We start from the raw sequence: 20,496 nt of genomic DNA on the forward strand, positions 1-20,496 counted from the left end.
TTGAACTTTTTAGCTTTAAATGGTAATATCTGTAATTAGAATCAATTACTACTACTCCAATAACTATAGTAGTCCTACGAGTAGAAGCAGTCGATAAAAATCACACTTGAAATTAGCGGAAGCGTAAAAATATCAATACCAGAAATCATACTAATATGACTTAGGGTCCTTCAAGTAGCGAGTGTTTTATTTCCTCAAAGGCCGGCAACGCATCTGTAGTTCCTCTGGTGTTGCGGATGTCCATGGGCGTCGTTGACCACCTTGGTGTTCACGCCGCTTGTTTGCCCCCTTTTATTATATTGTAAATGCGAAAGTTTAGATGGATGGATAGATGTTGTTTGTAGCCTAAAGTACGGTTTTCAATATTTGGTATGGATGTAGAGGACAGTCTAGAAAAACTCACTACTCACTTTTGTTTTTTTCAGACGGAGTCGCAGCCGAAAGCTGGTCAAAAATACATAAACTATACGAGATGGGATAAAATATCAAATCGTGTGTTTTTTTGGAAATACACGCAAAAACATATTGTTTTCTCTCTTTTTTTCAATTTTAAAGACACGACAATATTCTTTTCTACAAAAAAAAAATAAAAAAAGACATACAGACGAATTGAGTACCTCCTTCTTTTGGGAAGTCGGTCAAAAAGTTTAGACTATGGAACTTTACTAGAAATTCGACACAAAACGTAATTTAATGATTTCTTTCTTTCATTGGTGTAAGTTTTAATTTTAAAAAATGTTCAAATATTTCCTTAACATGTTGTAGTATCATATTTTTACCCACAGTGGAGAGCGTTGTTAAATCTAAACTAAGCTCTATTTATAGACTTTGTAAACGCAAGCGATGAAATGTTGATTAGTAACGATTAACTCGAACCGATAACGAGTAATCGTAATAACATTACTAATGTTAAAAAAGATCAAAAAAATACGTACATCTCACAGTTTTTCTTTATTTAAATGATGTATTGACAGACTTAAGAATGAATAATAAATTTTTATAATCAAAAAGGTTTTTTAGATCATAAAAACTAACATTTTAAAAATATTAATTACTAGGTTTCGCCCTCGACTTCGCCCGCGTCTATTAAAAAAACTAAGTAGCCTATGTGTTCTTCCAAACTATCCTCTAAATCAATGCCAAATTTCATTGAGATCCGTTCAATAGTTTAGGCTACAAACTCTTACAAACATCCATCCATCCATCTAAACTTTCACATTTATAACATTATTATGAATTATGAAGTATGATTATGGTTTTAATATTTCATTTTATTTTTAAGTTTTAAAAATGGTCCTTCTAGTCGAATATAGTTCAAGAGTCTTTGTTTGATTTAAAAATAAACTTGTTTAATTTCTTGTTAAAACTTACACGATACATGTCAGTAGACCTGTTACTTTATTGAGAAAAAAGAAGAAAAAAAAACCTAGCACTCTTTTGTGTATACCCGCAAATATAAGACGTTGAAAAATGCATCTCACAACCATTGTGTAGATCTCTAGATGGAGGTAGACAAAGAAAACAATGCTAACGTTCTAACTGCGGATGTTAGTGGAGGAGTCAAGGAGTTCACGGATCATATCATGGAGGTACATAGCGCAATTTCTTACATCAACCTAGTCCTGTTTTCAATTTAATGATCTTTTAATAAAACGTCTATAATACAGAAACATGGGAAAGCCCGCAGAATAAGGTATTGATTAAAATTTTATGTTACTAACTGTTCCCATGCGACTTCATCCGCATAAAATTATGAAAATTTTATTTTATGTTGGCAGCAACTTATGGTCTCTTTCCCACATTAGGGTTTTTATCCAAAATATTTACCACCTAAATTTAATTGCGTTAAAATACATGGCTTAAAGCAGGACGTAAGTGTAGGGCTTTTTATTAAAAAAAGAATTATTCAAAAATATGCTGTAATTGCTGACATCTTAGGCAACAAAGAAGTGTGTGTTTACGCTTTATTATAATAGTATAGATATAGAAGTATGGAAGTATAGGAGTATAGATAGATAACATTTGGCATATAATTCGTTCAAGTTTTGTTAGACACGACCAAATACTGAAACGACATTTAAAAATGTAACAGCGTATTAAATGAAAATACACGTTTAAACTCTAAATTCTATTAAAATTATGAAGTTTTGCAGATCGTAAGGGACACAAAATGTTTGAGATTCGTTTCAGAACTTTGTTTGATTTCTTAAGACGTATATTGTTTTTTTTTTTACATTACAAGAGAGAAGTAGAAAAAAAGTTTATAGATTCAAACCTTTTTAAGACTATGATAATGTAAGAATTCCTGCCTCTACAGAAAGCTCTTTCTAAAGTCGACAACAAAACTGCTTGTAATTATCTCATTATCAAATAGGATGGGATAAAGAATGGTTTTCATCGCGACTAGTTCAGTGTCGATTTTAAATTTATCGATAACTTGTTGATAAAATATACGTACAATTTAAAACGTATTTTGACCACACATTTCTTATTAAATGTTATAGAAAAATAACCTTGTTTAATGAAGCTAATGGACAGCAATGTTATTTTTCGATATATCGATGTTAAAAGATTACACAAATATTGATTACGGATCATCGATATGCGGATTTGAAAATTATTGGTACAAATGTCTTATTCACATTGAAAAATCAGAAACAAAATAATGCTTCAGTGCAAATATTTCGGCAGTGAAAAATATCTATAATGTACTTAAGTAGATTATTGTTTAAAAACTATCGATAAAATTCGTAATACTTGTCACATCCCTAGTCGAGACTACCTGAGAACTACCATTTCCTCGGGTAAAATTATAAGACGGGCGACTCCGCGAAAAAAGAGGGATAATTAAAACAGTTCTAATTAAGATTTGGTTTAATGGCCTCCGAGATATCGTATTCTTTTTCTTAATTATTCCACTGATCGTTAGTAAGGAATGGAAGATTAAATATTCCTCTATCTATCTATACATATAATAAAATTGGAGTGTCTGTAATATCAAAAGAAAAATTCCCGATTTCAGGAAGATGATATATTTGCATCGCCGAAAACGAAAATTGCATTTAAAAAAATGTTGTCGGTTTGTCTGTCTGCAAGCCGCGCACGCCGAAGGGTGGCTGACATAGACGGGCATATTTAAGGCTACTTTTTACCTTAATATTGCGTGGACAAAGTCGCGGACAACAGCTAGTCTTAAATAAAATCATCAAGAGAAAAGTAAAAAGTAATATTAAAACCAAAAGAGTTGGAGTATTTTTTCTATTTAAGTATTTATTTTGAGTTACAAGGGAAAAGTAGACTCTAAATTTAAATTTATATTTGCATAACGTAACTTAAATATCTTGATATGTTAAATGTTACTGTAAGAGCCTGTGAACACCTGAAACAAAACTATAACTGTTTCTTAATTCCTATGTGCTTATATGGAGGACACGACTCGATTTTTATTCGGGCAACTAAACAGTTGAATGCGAAACAATCGACAATCGCACAACGGTTGTGCGATAATTTAATCAAACGTGCCCGATCTTAAAACAATCACTGTTATTACATCGTCATACCTACCAGTAGCATAACATTAAACATTTTACAACGAAAGTGTCATATTCAGGCGCGGTACACACTTGCCCAGGACAGTTGGCACAGTGTGAATGTCCATCTACCATATAGTCCATACAATCTATGGCCGTCGTAATTATACTGTACTGGCGAAGTGTAAACCGCGCATTACAACGTAACCCGACTCTCCGATAAACAGATGACCAAATGTGACTCATTGTTATCACTAAGCGTGTTTCCACTGACGAAACATGTACAAAAACATATTGTTTTTTTTTTCAAAAAAGATGAAATAAACAATATTATTTTGTATTTTGGCATTAGAATACAAATTGTCTTATAGAGAACGTATATTTAAGTAAACTAGCTTTTTCTAGTGAATTACACAAATATCTAGTAATAATTATAGCCTATGCTACTGAGTGATAATCTAGCTTTCTATTGGCTAAAGATTCTTTTATATCAACATTGTAGTTTTTGAGTTTATTCATTACATACGAAAATGCAAAACTTTCCTCTTTTACTAGCTGATGCTCACAACTTTGTCCACATGAAATTTAAAAAAAAAGTTTTTTTTTAATTTTTTTTTAATTTCATTTTTTTCAGTAGATTTTGAGTTATCTGAATACTTACAAAAATACAAATTGTTCCTCTTTAGAATGTTAATATAGACTAATATGTGAATATGTATGTAATAAAGAGGTACAAATAGAAAGCATTATTCTCTGCCATCCCCTTTAAGTAACAAGTGTAATCATATGCAAAGGTAACTTATTACACTTAACAAATTAGACATCAGTATGTCTCTTAAGTTGACGGCTTAGCTATGCTTTTAGTTTTTACACAAGATAGTGACATAAATTGTGAAACAAAATTGTTAGTATGCGGAAACATGTCACAGAAATTACAGAAATATATGTAGAATTAAAAAATTGAACATCTGAGAGTATTTGTGTAAATTCAGATATGTCAATAGAAATGTGTGAAAAATAGTTTAAAGTAATATTGTGCTGATTATAAAAGCAAGATTATGAATAACTAGCTTTTGCCCGCGACTCTGTCTGCGTGGAACAAAAAAACAAAAGTAAGTAGCCTATGTGTTCTTCCAGACTGCCCTCTACATCTATACCTAATTTCACCTAAATCCGTTCAGCAGTTTAGGCTACAAACTCTAACAAACATCCATCCATCCATCCATCTAAACTTTCGCATTTATAATATTAGTATGAAGTATAATTATGATTAAGAACAATATAGATCTATTCTTATTTGGCTCATTAATTTTATACTGAGACAAAATTCTGCTACTTCATCTACTCAGGATTAAAAATTTTGTAAATAGCCTATGTTCTTCCAGAATATATCCTATGATTATGCCAAGTTACAGAGAAATCCATTAAGACAATATGGAGTATCATAGTAACATACATCCATCCAAACTTTCACATGTATAATCCATAATATTAAAAAAAACTAATGGATGGATTTTAGAATGTCCTGGACTCAACATATCTCGAATAATTATCACAAATGTAGAATATAGTCTGGAAGAACACATAGGCTACTATAAAGTTTTTTTTTTATTAATAACGTGCAGACGGAGTCGCTAGCAAAAGTTAGTAAGTCATAGAAGTTTATCAAAAGTGAACACACCGCTTTTTAAAACAATGCAACCGGTGTAAAGAGAAAAAATAGTCTTACAACCAAATGATAGTTCATTTGTTTTCAAACTAACGGAAGTTTTAAAAACATTTCAATGGATGTTAGAAGAATATTTTATTAACAAAACGTTACACAAAAATTCCAAAGAAGGGCCCCGATATAATCTAAACAGAGTCACATTGTTTAATACGGCGCAACGACCAGAAAACATCAAAAGACATTAGTTTATATTCATCCTGCGCGTCGGATCAAAGGACCGCTTCCAAGTAAACGTGCAACGAATTACATATCCTAACAAAATCCCATTAATATCAGCCCCGAATGACCGTAAAAACCTATAAATAGCACCGCAAAGGGCTCTAAGGATGCGACTTACCGGATAGCAGCAGCGAAACGAACAAAACCAAGCGAAAAACACACATTTTTCCCAATAACAAACACTAATTGTTCACTACGAGTACTAAAATTCGTATTTAGAATAATTTTCGTCCATTTTTAATTTAGAATACCTTCGGAAGCATGTTTTTGTTTTTTTTTTCAAAGGAAGAACGCGTTGTAAACAAGTCAAAAGCGACCACACGATCGACAGAAGGAACGACTGACGAACTCGACTGGAGCTTTTGAACAACCGCTTTCATCTACGGCACACAAACGTAGAATGCGGTTCACAGACGAACGCACACAAATGTTTATTTGAACACAGACAGCGGCTATCTTCACACCACATTTGACAGTTCATTCACATCGTTTGAGTTAGTTCTTGTTTCAACTATTTTGTTTTTTTTTTTACATTAAAAACGTAAAAATAAGCAAACGATACTTTATGAATTATATGGATTTTTAGTTAGATGTAATTTTTTCCGGTGTAAAACTTGGATTTTGGCAGTCCCTTTTGTCAACATGGTAGGTGATTTCTTGTTTTGAACATAGATGGCACTAGTAGACTATTTTTAAAAACTTTTTGTTTAAAATCCCAATAAGGTAGTAAGTAGTAGTAGTAGGTAAGTAGTTTTGACTAAAAATCATTTTCATTTTACATGTCATATCAACCGGTCCCGAAAAAAACTATTTGGATGTAGTGAATTTTGCTTCAGTTTTCATCTTTGCACCCATAGTATAGCAAAAGATCTTTTATTTAGATTATTGATTTTTGGACTCTAGTATTGATAATGTCCTAAAAATCATCTTTAGATTAAGGACCTTATACATATGGGATATTTAAAATAAAATTACACTCTACATTGGCATGTTGAGTATACTCATAGCACTATTTTATTGCACACATAAAATACATGAATTATATATCCTTTTCAACATGAAAAAAAAGATTATGGTGGGTAACAAAAAGCCATAAAAAATAAGTATTAAACATTCTTTTTATTGCTAAAATGGTGTTTAGCAAATGTCTGAGCAACAAGTAACGGGAACACCAATGTTGCATCCGCATACAGCTTCACTGGGGTCGCATTAACCCGTATTTTCCCCCACGAGACTGCTTCATCCGGCCTGGCACCTGCATCACTGCCATCAAATTCGCTAGATGTGTTAACATATACAGAAAAATCAGCTCCATTCCTCATTAAGTTAGCATTACAAATGTGATGTTTGATAACTCCTCCGCCCAAAATAATCATACCAGTATTATTAGCTTTCACAGCCATTGTATTCAGTCTTCGTAAGTCTCCGAGTATATCAATTATAAGACCAGGACGTTTATAAGAGTGAAAATACATCATATCACCTAAAGATCCATCGGTTAATGCGGGACTAAAAATAGGTATATTATTCTTCCAAGCCCAGTAGCACACAGAATTCTCATCATTGATTTTCTCACCTAACCTAGCTATAATTCTCGATGGTGACCAAACAACATTTTCTCTTACTTGTTCTTCTAACATTTCATCAAGCAATGGTGTAACCCATTCTTCAAACAAACAATAATTATCATTCGGAACTAACAGATTGCCAATTCTATTGATTCCTCTGGACCTTAATATCTTCCCGCTCAAATTAAAATCACCGATATAAGTTGGTGCTAGGCATTTTATAAGATCTTCCTCTACCCCACCAGCAGTAGTTACAATACAATCAATGAGTTTGTTTTTTACCAGAAAACGTATAGTATCACGTAAACCCGAAGAAATCATATTAGAAGTGAAACCTAAGAAAATGGTACAATTAGTCTTCTTCTTAATAAATATATCTTCTTCGTAAGGATCGCAAGTTTCTTCAGTTAAAGGTACAGAACGACATTTGAGCATGTTATTGATTTCGGACACCGCTTTACCGAAACTGGTAGCCTGGAAACCAGTCCGTGAGTAACTTTCGAGTATTTTGTTATAATCTGTACCATTCTCCCAGTCGTAGCCTGCTACAGTAGGAGTTTCTGCGGGTAATTCTTGACTCGGACCCAGTACTGCAGAGATCGCAACATCTGGCGCGTTCGATTTAATCCTCTGAGATTTCGCCACGTCCATTTTGTTTCTTGTCGTTCAATGTAGCTTATAATTGATATTCTGTATGAATAATATAAATGGTGATATAAAACAAAGAGAAATACGAATAAATGGTGTTGATACGTATAAAATTGTTTTGGTTTTGATCTGTCACTGTCAGTTGTCAGGCTGTCATTGTCAAGTGTGTGTTCCTCTACAATTTTATGTAAAAAAATTTTAGTTCCAAACTATTACATTATTTATATGTTTTTTAAATACCTTGAATTTTAGTAGATGTCAATTAAGAAAAAACATTTAGTTTAACGAGGTACAAATCATAGTTTCTTTGACACTAGATGTCGCTAGGTGACAAGACATTTTAAAATTACCGGATGTTATTACAGTTTAACTTTTAATTACAACAATAGTAACATGATTGTATTTAGTTATTGATTTTTCCGCACAATTTTCACGTTCCCTGGTTTAGTTCTTTTATATCATTATACTATACACAGTGAGATTATTCTTCGACACTTTCGCAATTAATTATTATTGTTAACGGCACTTCAATAAAGGTATTTAAGTCTGAATGGTGTATTGTCGATAAATAAAACATATGACTTCCACTTTCCCTTCTTAAATGACACCTTATTCATGGCACTGGATTGTTAACTCGGATTTAACCATTGTTAACTTAAGTTTCGAATACTAAAAGTCCTGTACAAGTCATATCGCTGTCAAAAGCAATTAAAGAATATTTTCATCAGTAGTAAACTGGTGGTAGAATTTATCACAAAGTTTAAAAAAAGAGAAGCCTACGCGGTTTTTTTTTAAATAATATAGCTTATGACTACTAGTATAGCTATTTAGCTTATGACTAATAATATAGCTTAGAACTATTTATTCTTACCATTTATAAGATAATGTAAAGCATATCGTGAGAATAAAAAAAATACATATTTTAATGTTATTTAAATTAGGAGTTGAAAATGTCACGTAGGAGAGGAACAAATATTACAAGCCAGTAGCAACAAAGATGCAATATTTGTATGTTAACGGTAATTTTGACATTTGCAATTGTACGTTACGTTTTACAAAATGTAAACAGTAAAATAAAGTTTTTCTGATTTCGTGTAAATAGATGAAGCCTTACGGGAACAGCTAGTGTGTAAGTATCATCTCTCACTTCTATTGAATTCCACTATAATCTACATTAAAGATGATCTAATTACCCTGACATTTAAGGGAATAAAGTGCTGTCAAAACGTTTTCCCGCTTTCGACGCCATTATGCAACCGGTACGCGCCAAAATGAGTGCATGACGTAATAACATATGTAATTTTACTTTCGATAAATACCATCGGCGCCCAGACACGTTCCTATTACGTCCGGTGTATGAGTAATTGTGAGCAATTGGCATTCTTTGATTGCCTCGAGTATAAAAGTAATAAAAAAAATTAAACAAATACATCATACGTCAAATTTTGTAGGTTAAGTAAGGCGGCCATATTTCTTATGATTTTGAGAAACATTTTAAATTAACGTTACTTTAATTGCGTTCTACTATGTCTAGCAGTGTCTGTTTAAATTTTAAAATATCTGCATATTTTATAATTTATCTATCTCTGATAAAACCAGCATGATCATATTTGTTTAGGGTTAGTTGGTAAATTGACTGCTGATTCTCTACCCCGTTTACAGATAATTTATACACTAATGGTCCCAGAATAAAAATATCTCACAATTTTAAAAACATATGTAACTTTATGTTTACAGTACTACCGTGAGAAGATGTAATTGCAACCGCTATCAAGTTTCCGGTTTAACAAAGCAATGGACCCATTTCCGGCGCGGAAATTGTCAAACTTGTTTTGAAGCGAATGTAAGTGTGTTAAATAATTTTAAATCGAATTAGTTCCCGCGTTGATTAACGAACGGTGTAAAGTAAGTAAAGTAAGTAAGTAAGTTTGTCTGATTACTATAATTGTATAGAACATCGATCACTTAAACGCCAGTTATAAATGTCAAATTGTTTTAGACAACCTTGAGATTAAAAAACATTTTACACACTATAAGAAGTAGGTTCTAGTTGGAAGAGAAAACTAGTAAAAGTGAATGGAAAAATGATAGTTCAGGGAACTCGTAATCTGAAACTTTAAGACGAATGTCTCTATACTTAGGTCTTCATTGGTGCAACTTTACAAATGCACAGTTAATTCTTTAAATTATAACTTCTTTAAAAAACATGGAATCAATATTAAACTGTAATGAATTATATTGTTTTCATCAATTATCTATTAATTTAAGCAAACCTCAAAAACAACTTGCGTTTGCCTTAAAAAAGTATCTATAACAAAAACAAATGACACGTTACATTTGTTGCCGCCAAAAAATGCGCAGATTAAATATTACATAATTCATTACGCAAGTTTTATCGGTAAATTGTAATTATTACATTGTCTATTAATAAAAATTTACTATCACCACACCTGTTTGTGGAAAGGGAAGTTGTAGTCGAAGTATTCGCGCGTCAGTTATCCGTATACGCGCGAATACACCTAACGTACTGGCAATTTAAAAAAGAAAAACAGATGATGGGTGTTTTTAATCTGTGACAGAATAACACAGATTTAAAATAATTAAAACTCAACTGTGTTTCTTGTGGTGAAGATAACGATTTCTTTTTAAAGTGAGTTGCATTATTTATTTATATTTTAATTATGCTTAGATGGAATTATTTTTTTATTTATTTATATTCTATAGCAATAAATAAGAAGTATATTTAAAATTATAATTAAATTGCAATGATAGTTTGATGTAAATTCAAATTTAAATCCAAACGGCAGATAACCGTTTGTTTTAAATAATATTACAATTTGACGGTTTCCATGTTAAGATAGATATGTTAATAAGAAAAATTAATTAGCTATTACTAAAACAATTTTGAGGAGAATTAAATATTTTAATATGAGCAGCAAAATGTTTATCTTGGCTGCAATTTCGTTTCCCTATTCTCCCTATACTATTTTCAAATCACGGTGGTTTTCTTTCAGAAAATCTATGATGTAACCTAAGAAACCTACCACAAAAAAGGGGTTACTTATTGTAAATGTAATATAACAGATACATTAGGAACTTAAGTAACTTTGTGGCACAGACCGCAAAATCGGGAAGTGAGTAAATTCCATGTACAATATGTGTCGGTAATAGTGGCCATCACGATGCAATTTGCACAGTTTAACGTGATCATCGCGTGACAACTTCAAGTTATTACGTCACAGTAGCACATACCGTATGTGGTACACCCTATACAATCACTCTGTTGTCATCACGATATATGATAGATGTTCTAGTGAAAAGGAAATACGATCTTACCCAATAACCCATTTCGAATCAAGGCAGTCTTTAGGACTACTAGAGATATTTACGGCGCCCTCTAACTGCAATACAAACTCATACGAAAAGGGGCGCCACTACTGTTTAAGAGCCTGTGGTGCCCCTCTGTGTCTGGCGCCCTGGGCGGTCGCCCTAATTAGCCCTTCAACGCCTCGAATCACTTTTGCTTGTCTATACATCTTATTCATTTGTTTCGAATTAACCGAATTTTGTACTCTCTCATGGTTAGTTGTTTTATTTTAATACTAGCTGTTCCCGTTCGACTTCATCCGCATGAAGTTGTGAAAATTTTATTTTATTATTTAAATTTGTCAAATTATCAATTGCAAATGTCAAAATGACATGACATGGCAAACCTTGGCAATCCTGTTTTCTTGATGTTGGCAGCAACTTATGTTCTCTATCCCACCTTAGGGTTTTTAGTCAAAACATTTACCTCCTAAGTTTAATGGTGTGAAAATATATAGCCTAAAGCGTGACATAAGTGTAGGGCTTTTCATTAAAGAAAGAATTATTCAATAATGTGGTGTAATTGCTGACATCTTAGGCAACAAAGAAGTGTGTGTTTACGCTTTATTATAATAGTATAGAAGTATAGATTATATTTAATAAAAAACATTAGGATCAATTGATTGGATTAGGATGTCAAAGATGATTCCATTTAAATCTTCTTTCCTATGCGCTCTACAAAACACTGAGCAGTCTTTCATATATTTTAATAGGATGTATTCACAAATTACAGCACAATAAAACTATAACACATTATGTATACACAATAACAATAAAATACCCATTTAATTATCTCATTACACAGTATACTTACTTCCTCAACCTCATTGTTACAATGCGTATAGAATGTAACCTTACATAATCTGTGATAATCTCAGATTCCCGCCAATATTGATATATGTCAGTTAAAGAAATTAATTCACTTACCACTTAGTATCGAATATCGTACATGCATTAAGAGCTATACCAGTGGTTTAAGCACCTTACTTGTAATGTACAGGTCTTGGGTTCGAATCCAGCCATTATACGATTTTCATATGTATATAATTTACCCGACGTTCTTACGGTGAAGGAAAACATCGTGATGCAACCTGCACATATCGGCGAAGAAATTCAAAGATATGTGTGAAGTCAACCAACCCGCAGTGAACCAGCATTGACTATGCCCTAGTCACTTACTTAGGGTAGCTTAGCGTATATTATGCTGGTGTTGATGATAAGACCTATACACGTATGTATTACTATGACAAATTTTACATCAAAATGGGTAGCAAATAAATTTCCTCGACTGCATATATCGTGGCTTTTTAAGGAAGTACACCATCGTTTCCGCTATCTTTGTATCCGATTGTGTAACGACATATGTAGAATCTGGATCAGAAAAGACCTTAAGCCTAAAGAGGTTACGGTCTATAAGGTCGTTTGACTTCATTCAATCTGTTCCCGTTACACACTTTCAGTTTTAACTGCACAGTTACTGAAGATTTGGTTTACGTTTCTTAACTGTCGCACTTAAAGTTCACTAAGTTAACACTGAATTATTATTAAAGCTTGTAAATTTATCTAATCGTGATTCTGTTTCACGAGACTTTAGTTATAGGACTGAAGTTACACATACTAAAATATCACGAATCAAATCTTTGTAGAAATCCTGTACTAAGCTTCCATAGATGCGCAATTTTGGAGAACCGCGCCTTAATGGTTTTTTCTTTAACACACTGAATAGAAATTCACATTATGTTATAGGTTAAGTTCCTTTATTTATACTTATTTTATACGCAACTTTAGTTGCATATATTTCAATTAAAAAAAATGACAAGAATTTTTCCATTTTAGATCTCAAATTACTTTACGCACGGACATTGCCTAGATTTCCTAACATCCTAACAAAAAAGGTGCAATTAAGTTGTTAACACACGACGTACTTGCGATATTTTTCGCAAGTGAAAACGTATGACATTTTTATGAGACAAACAATATGCAATATTAAAAAAAATGTTACCGACCGATCGTGAGTTTCGCACGTTGATTTGCCTAAGCAAAAACAAATTGACATTTTATATTATAATTTTTTTATAAATTGTCTAGGTAGGAACAGTGGTAGTGCCCGCTTTCTTAGCATGAATGGGCCGGCACGCGCGGTGTAATACCACGACCCCACAGAAGACAGGCGTGAAATGGAAGCAATTCCGTGTTTCGCCGGATGAGTGTGGTGCCGGAGGCCTAATTTTAGTCCCTTTCTCTTTACCACCCTTTTCTTATAAGGAGAGAATGGGAAGAGGAAGTGGATTTGACGGTGGAAGAGATGCATAGGAAGGGGAAATATCCTCTTTAAGTGCGTCTCCTCCTCCATCGGATAAGGGTAAGCAACGCATCTTAGGTCAGCGGTCGCTTCGCCATTTTGGTGGTATCAGGAGGTCGCGTGCTCGTTTGCCACCTTATGTTATAAAAAAGCAAATTTCAAACGGGCGGCATTCACATTCAGTTAGTAACAGACATTTTCACGAGGCAAGAGTCAATCAACCTTAACAAAGTTGACATATTGTTTTGTTTTATTAATGATTTATATTGACAGACAATCCATAATACGTTAGTTAATACATTGTTGAAAGCGAAACTTATCGCGTTAATATTTCATGTGAATATGTCGTTAAACGCCGGTAATGGATATCAAAGTGTGATAAAAAGGCGATCTACCTGACAGTTTAATGATTGATTGAAATTTTAGGTCGAACGTCGATAAATCTTTGCTTTAACAAAGACTTTCCTATTATACTTCATACTAATATTATAAATGCGAAAGTTTGGATGTTTGTTACACTTTGTAGTTTAAACTGCTGAACGGATCTCGATGAAATTTGTCTTATATGTAGAGAATAGTCTAGAACAGGCAACATACTTTTGATTTTTTTTAATTCCACGCGGACGGAGTCGCGGGCGCAAGCTAGTAACAATATAATTTAGTACTTTTGAAACATGAGTAAGTACATAAGTCTAGTTTTCGTTTATCTATACTAATGTAAGAAGTCGTAAACACAAACTTTGTTACGTAGGATCTCAGCCATCACGCCGTATCGTAAAAAAATATTTTTTATTAAAAAGCCTTACACTATGACACGCTATAGACTATATATTTTCTTCCTATTTAATTTAGGGATGAATAAATCGGAAAAAGCTCCTGCGAGAAACGGACGAAATCTAGACGAACGCAAGAATCCCTTAGTTTTTATATTAAGTCGCACGTGATTTTCATAAAAACTAAGTAAAGATTAAATCATAAAATTAATTATCTATATGCGCATTACAAAATAATAAGTAATTGAAGTAATAAAAGATTACAGTTAACAAGATATTTAGTCATGGTTTATGATTTATGTCGTAGGAGTCCAACATATCCGCTCTAATTGGCTAATTACTGTTATTGCCTCTATGGTCTTGTGGTGCAATAACACCGTCGAATAAATGACGTCACAGCTTAGTAATTGCTATGACGTAATGATGGTTCGGGGTTTATTTGACTTGTAATCTACAGGTGCTATATATACATAATTTACCCGACGTTCTTACGGTGAAGGAAAACATCGTGATGCCTGCACATATCGGTGTAGAAATTCAAAGATACGTGTTTTTTTTTATAACATAAGGTGGCAAACGAGCAAGCGGCCACCTGAATCCACCGAAATGGAAAGCGACCGTTGCCCATAGACATTCGTAAACGCAGATGCGTTGTCTATTCTTAGTTGACGGAGGAGGAGACACACATAAAGAGGACATTTCCCCTTTCTATACCTCTCCTCCACCGTCAAATCTACTTTTCCTTCCCATCCTTTCCTATTAAGAAAAGGGTGGAAAGGGAAAGGGACTAAAATTAGGTTTTATAACCACGATCGTGGATATAAGGCCTAGTCATCTCTAACTTAGTGTAGACTCTGAACCTTCTGGGGACATTAAGTGAGCTGGTGGTGTTGACCACTAATATCATAAGAGATATATTAAAGAAATTTTATACATTTATAACCTTGCCTTAATTAAAAAACTTAACTTAGCTAAACTTATCAAGCTTGACCATATCTCATAGATGAATATACTCGAAAAAAAAAACTAAAAAAGGATAACAGATATAAGTAAAAATTAAATCATCATCAACATAATAAACTTTCCCTTATCCCTTACGGAGGGTCGGCACAGTATGTGCTGCTCTTTCATACATTTCTGTCAGCCGTCATATCTGAATCCACTCCACTCTTAAAATATATAAGTGAAAAACGCGAATGTAATTCTAAAATCGGTTTTCTTACTTTTTTTTAATATAATTCCCATGTCCATTGTAGATGTATACAGCTATAGACAGAAAATTTGATGGATTTATAAATTATATTTTCAGTTGTCCGGCGTCAAATTCGAAACCAACCTTGGACTTCTTTGAAAATAATTCAAGTTTAAGCCATGGTAAGTTAGTTACGATAATTATTGACCCTTAGAGCGAGCACACCTTTGTCCAAACTATCGCATAACTGTTTAGTCGCGCTTTGATTCCTATAAACTCATATGGAGAGACTACTCGAATTTTTATTGTGCAACTAAACAGTTGAAGGCTGCGAAACAACCGACAATCGCACAACCGTTATGCGATAGTTTCTAAGATGCGCACGCTCTAAGTAAGAATATGACAATTCTTTACAAACATCACATCAAAGTAATAAAAAAATCATATGACAAATTTTGTAACATATTTACACGACGATATCGTTAAGTAATTTTCAAGTGCAGAATCAAAGTAAACTTAGTTATTAATTAATTACTTAGAAATCGAGAAAGTGAATTCCCTTAGATTAGATTTAATAGTGGGTAGAGGGAAAGCGGGTCATTTAAATAGTCCGATGTTTCGCCTGAAAGTAGCTACAGATCCTTAAAATTTATATTTTACTAGCTTTCGCTCGCGACTCCGTTCGCGTGAAATTAAAGCCTGTACGTGTTCTTTCAGACTATCCTCTACATCTACATATGCCAAATTTTATTGAAATCCGTTCAGCCGATTAGGCTACAAACTCTAACATCCATCCATCCATAAATCTAAACTTTTACATTTATAATATTAGTATGATTTATTGAACATCTAAAAAAAGTAATTTATAATTACCCTTTTAATCAACATTGTGACTATATTTAATTATCTATACTAATATCATAAAAAGGAAAGATTTGTATTTTTGTATTTATTGAAATAACTCAAAAACTACTACGATTTTAAAAATTCTTTCACCATTAAAAAGCTACGTTATCACAGAGTAACATACACTATATTTCTTAATTACATGCGACCAAAATCGGGAGCGACAGCTAGTATTTTTTTAAACAAATTCTCTGATATTTAAGAGAACTTAAAAGTTCACGACTACCCACTAGAGGTAGAGGTAGACGTAGAAAGAGATGGATGGATTGTGTAAAAGGTGACATGATCAAAAAGGGAGTGATGACTGAGATGACGTATGATAGAGTTATGTGGAGGACAAAAACCTGTTGCGCCGACACTGCGGGAGTAGGAAATTTAAATGTTTAAAAGTTTAAATGTTTTAATATTTTTCAATGTTACTTGTTTTCAGTGGTTTCGAGTTGTGATCGTCGTAAGCGTTACTACACAAACCTGGTCGCAATATACGTACGCGGTAAGTTTTATCTTACTAATATTATAAATACGAATGTTTTGGATGGATGTTTGCGGATCTTGATGACTGCTATAGAAGCAGAACTTAGTCTGAAAACATAGGCTACTTACTAAGTTTTTTAATTCCGCGCAGACAGAATTGCTGGTGAGCTAGTCTATACATATAATAAAATCCGAGTGTCTGTTTGTAATATCGATAGAAAAATTACAGATTTCGGGAAGATTATGTATTTGCATTGCTGAAAACGAAAATCACTTTTAATTTTTTTTTATCTGTCTGTCTGTCTGTCCGCAAGCCGCGTTTGTTCCGTGCAATCTTCCGAAATGCCTGGGCCGATTTTGGCTAGACATTCATTAAAGAGTAGCTGACATAGAGGGGCATATTATAGGCTTTTTATTTTAATATCGCGTACACGAAGTCGCGGGCAACAGCTAGTAAATAAACTATGTACAACTTAGTTGAATTTAATGTTCTTATGGACCTTTCAAAGCGATAGACGTGTAACAAGTTCGAATCCAATAACAGTAAATACGGAAACTAATGAACTAAAGTGAAAGTTGTAGGTCTAGGTTGGTTACGAGTCTAGATCTATAGAGGTCTACAAATGAAATCAAACATTTAGAGCGGGCTTTTGACTAAACTATCGCACTATCGACTGTCGGTTGTTTCGCAGCCGATTCAACTGTTTAGTTGCACAACTAAAAATCGAATAATACACATGTGTATAAGCTGATAGAAAACCAAAGCGCGACTAAACAGTTGTGCGATAGTTTAGTTAGAGGTGTGCGCGTGGTTTTAGTTTTTTACATAATTTAAGATGGCAAACGAGCAGGCGACCACCCGAATCCACTGAAATGGAAAGCGACCGCTGCCCATAAACATCCGCAATAGCAGATGCGTTGCCTTCCCTTAATTGACGGAGGAGACGCACATAAAGAGGACATTTCCCCTTCCTATGCGTCCCCTCCACCGTCAAATCCACTTTTCCTTTCTATCCTTTTCTCTTAAGAAAAGGGTGGAAAGGTAAAGGGACTAAAATTAGGCCTCCGGCACCACACTAATCAGACTACGCGGAATTGCTTCCACTTCACGCCTGTTTTGTGTGTCGTCGTGGTATTGTCGGACGATCCGGCCCTACAGTGCGAAGATGTTAAAGCGGGCTCTACCACTGACAAAAGTGTTTTTTATGTTAGTATGTTATAAACTGTTCGTTTTTATGCGGTTGTAAATAAAATGTTATATGTATTTCCGCATCGATTCAAACTAAAATATAAATCGAAAAGGTCTTACACAATCCTATACAAATAATAAAAAAAAACAATAATTAATCAAATTGACGCAGTTAATATTTTTAAATTGAGAACACGACATGCGCCAACGGTTACGGTTATTAAATTGACGTCACAATTTAAAAGCGGAAGCGGATTTTTTTATCATTTAAAAAAACGTTAGTGGCCAGTAATAAATAATTTACAATATTATTCAATAGCAAACATTAGGTGTGTTTTGTGTAATAAAGCTTTCTACTTAACATAAAATTGTTTAAAAGTTTCAAAGGTTTTGATATTGTTTCTGTAGTTAATAGTTGAAATTGAAATCAATAGAAAAACAACAAATAATTATGGCTATAATTATCTGTGTATTTGATATTAAAATTGGAAATTTATGTATAGATTACAGTCACTCAAAACGCTTATAACTTGGACCCGATATTATACTGATTCTATTAGCAAGAGGAAAAGAAGTACACTTTCACTGTGCGATATGACAATAGACCCTCGATTTTATTTCAGTATTGTTCTATTTTAATTATTACTCTGCCAGCTTCAAACGTTTTGATGGATATTACATAATAGCGTATTGTAAAATAATAGACCGGCTCTAGAAATTAAAATATGACCGGTAAAGGTGCTTGAAATGGGGCGGTGTAACGCAACGTGGTGTAACAATCGCATCATTGCTTGTTTACATACAACGCGTTACAACCTTAACGTGATATTTTTCGTGACTAACAGAGCTTCCACTGCTATTCTTAAATAAGTTGTCAGCGAGCGGTCACCTGCATTCGCTTTTTTTAATATTACAAGGTGGCAAACGAGCGTGGCCACTTGATTCCGCCAAAATAGCGAAGCGACCGTTGCCCATAGACAACTACAATTACAGATGCGTTGCCTACACTTAATTGACAGAGGATACATAAAGAAGATATGTCCCCTACATATCCTCTTTATGTGTCCAATGCGTCTTCACCACCTTGATTTGAATCTTTATAAAAAAAAGTCGGGAAGAGAAAGGGATCAAAACTAAGCCTATAGTACAGTTTGTGTTCCTTCAAAATTTTTATAATTAAATCGATTGTATCGTTTCTGGTAAATCGATATCATTCGAATCGATTCTAAACATACATATATGTGGTGTTGCATAACTTTTAAATTACTTTTAATTCCTCTTTTCCACTTAGCGATGGTATTTTTAATTTGTTACATAATGTCATTGAAAGGTTTAAAATGTTACACCATGTATCAGTAAGGTTAAGTCCATCCATCTTGTTGATAGACGTTGAAATTATGTTACATAATCTCTACTGCAATAATACTTGTTAAAGTGTCAGTTTTAAATATTTGAAGAGTATGAAATTACTCAAATCGATTGAAAAATATGTTAACTGCTTAAATGTATTAAGAATATGATTTTGTATTCAAACATTGATACCCTCCGCAAGGTTTTAAATTATGCGATTTTTTTATACGTTTTAGTAAAAGATATGTCTGGACTGATTTCCATTCAAGGTTTTTTTTGTATTTACCAGCTGTTGCTCCCGACTTGTTCCGCGTGAAATTTAAAAATGATTCACTAATAACGTAGCATTCATAATAGTAAAAGAATTTTTGAAATCGTCCCAGTAGTTTTTGAGTTATTACAATACATGCAAATGTACAAATCTTTCCTCTTTATAATATTGGTATATAGGTTATTTACACTTTAAACAATTATTGTTCTGATCAATATATATAAGATAGATTTATTATCTGTGTTTTTTAAGTGAGATATGACATTTATCCCTGTTCTCGTATACGGTAGTGTCAACCCACAGTTATACAGGAAGTAGAGTCTTACCTTTCACCACCGGAAACAAAGCTTTGACAACGAAAGTGTATTGCACAAACTTGTCTGTACTTAGATTTATTGAGCCTTTGTTAATATGTTATGGCCCTTTCTAATTTATTAAACAACAAAACAACTTAATTTAACCTGAGTTTTACTTAATATTACTTTAGTTATAAACAGTATAGAAATAGAAATAGAAATAATTTATTGAAAAATAACAGATTAACAATTAACAATAAAAGTTATAACCAATTAAAAGATAAATACAAATAGTGGATAAAATGCAATTGATCTAGTGATGCCCACACTAGGCAATGCCGGTATCGTGGGCATCGAAAACAGCAGGAAAAATATTTTTATACAATAATTATTAAAAACCTACGCTTACGGCGTAACGTAAGTATAGAGTAACAGAATAGTATAAAGAACACACTATTTACTCTCCATTTTACATCTTGAGAACGGGAAAAGTAGAGAGTGGATCCAGCTCGACACTGGATTCTGCAAAGTGTAGGATAATTCTTTACTCCTGACTCCTGATAGAGGTAATCTAGAAATATTTTTTTGATGACGTTACCAAATCCTCGCAAATTTTCGTGCTACCCCATCGGGGGTCCATCCCACACCATCCGAAAACATTTAAAAACATCGGTTTGTTGGAA

General features: G+C 33.3%; 3 protein-coding genes across 6 annotated transcripts in view; 1 reads left to right on the plus strand and 2 right to left on the minus strand.

The window, feature by feature from the left end:
* Positions 1-5,870, minus strand: part of LOC106108697 (tyrosine-protein kinase-like otk) — a 37,853-nt gene extending 31,983 nt beyond the window's left edge. The window contains exon 1 of the mRNA XM_013289957.1: positions 5,597-5,870. Coding sequence (XP_013145411.1) covers positions 5,597-5,642 — 46 coding nt within the window. The 5' untranslated portion in view covers positions 5,643-5,870. The remainder of the gene's footprint in view (positions 1-5,596) is intronic.
* Positions 1,390-20,496, plus strand: part of LOC106108900 — a 26,207-nt gene continuing 7,100 nt past the window's right edge. Inside the window, exons 1-4 of one of the 4 annotated variants that reach the window (XM_013290228.1) lie at positions 1,390-1,589; positions 9,432-9,537; positions 15,445-15,509; positions 16,664-16,726. In XM_013290228.1, the coding sequence (XP_013145682.1) occupies positions 15,507-15,509; positions 16,664-16,726 (66 nt within the window). In that variant the 5' untranslated portion in view covers positions 1,390-1,589; positions 9,432-9,537; positions 15,445-15,506. Of the gene's footprint in view, positions 1,590-6,074; positions 6,124-8,778; positions 8,824-9,431; positions 9,538-10,182; positions 10,345-15,444; positions 15,510-16,663; positions 16,727-20,496 lie in introns of those variants that run through there. The other 3 variants (XM_013290229.1, XM_013290230.1, XM_013290231.1) reach the window with 3 other exon arrangements.
* Positions 6,466-7,859, minus strand: LOC106108901 (probable deoxyhypusine synthase). The gene has a single exon (XM_013290233.1). The coding sequence runs from the start codon at positions 7,695-7,697 to the stop codon at positions 6,585-6,587; it is 1,113 nt and encodes a 370-aa protein (XP_013145687.1). The 5' UTR covers positions 7,698-7,859; the 3' UTR covers positions 6,466-6,584.

Source organism: Papilio polytes, unplaced genomic scaffold (genome assembly GCF_000836215.1).
Source record: "Papilio polytes unplaced genomic scaffold, Ppol_1.0 DF821400.1, whole genome shotgun sequence".
NCBI lineage: Eukaryota > Metazoa > Arthropoda > Insecta > Lepidoptera > Papilionidae > Papilio > Papilio polytes.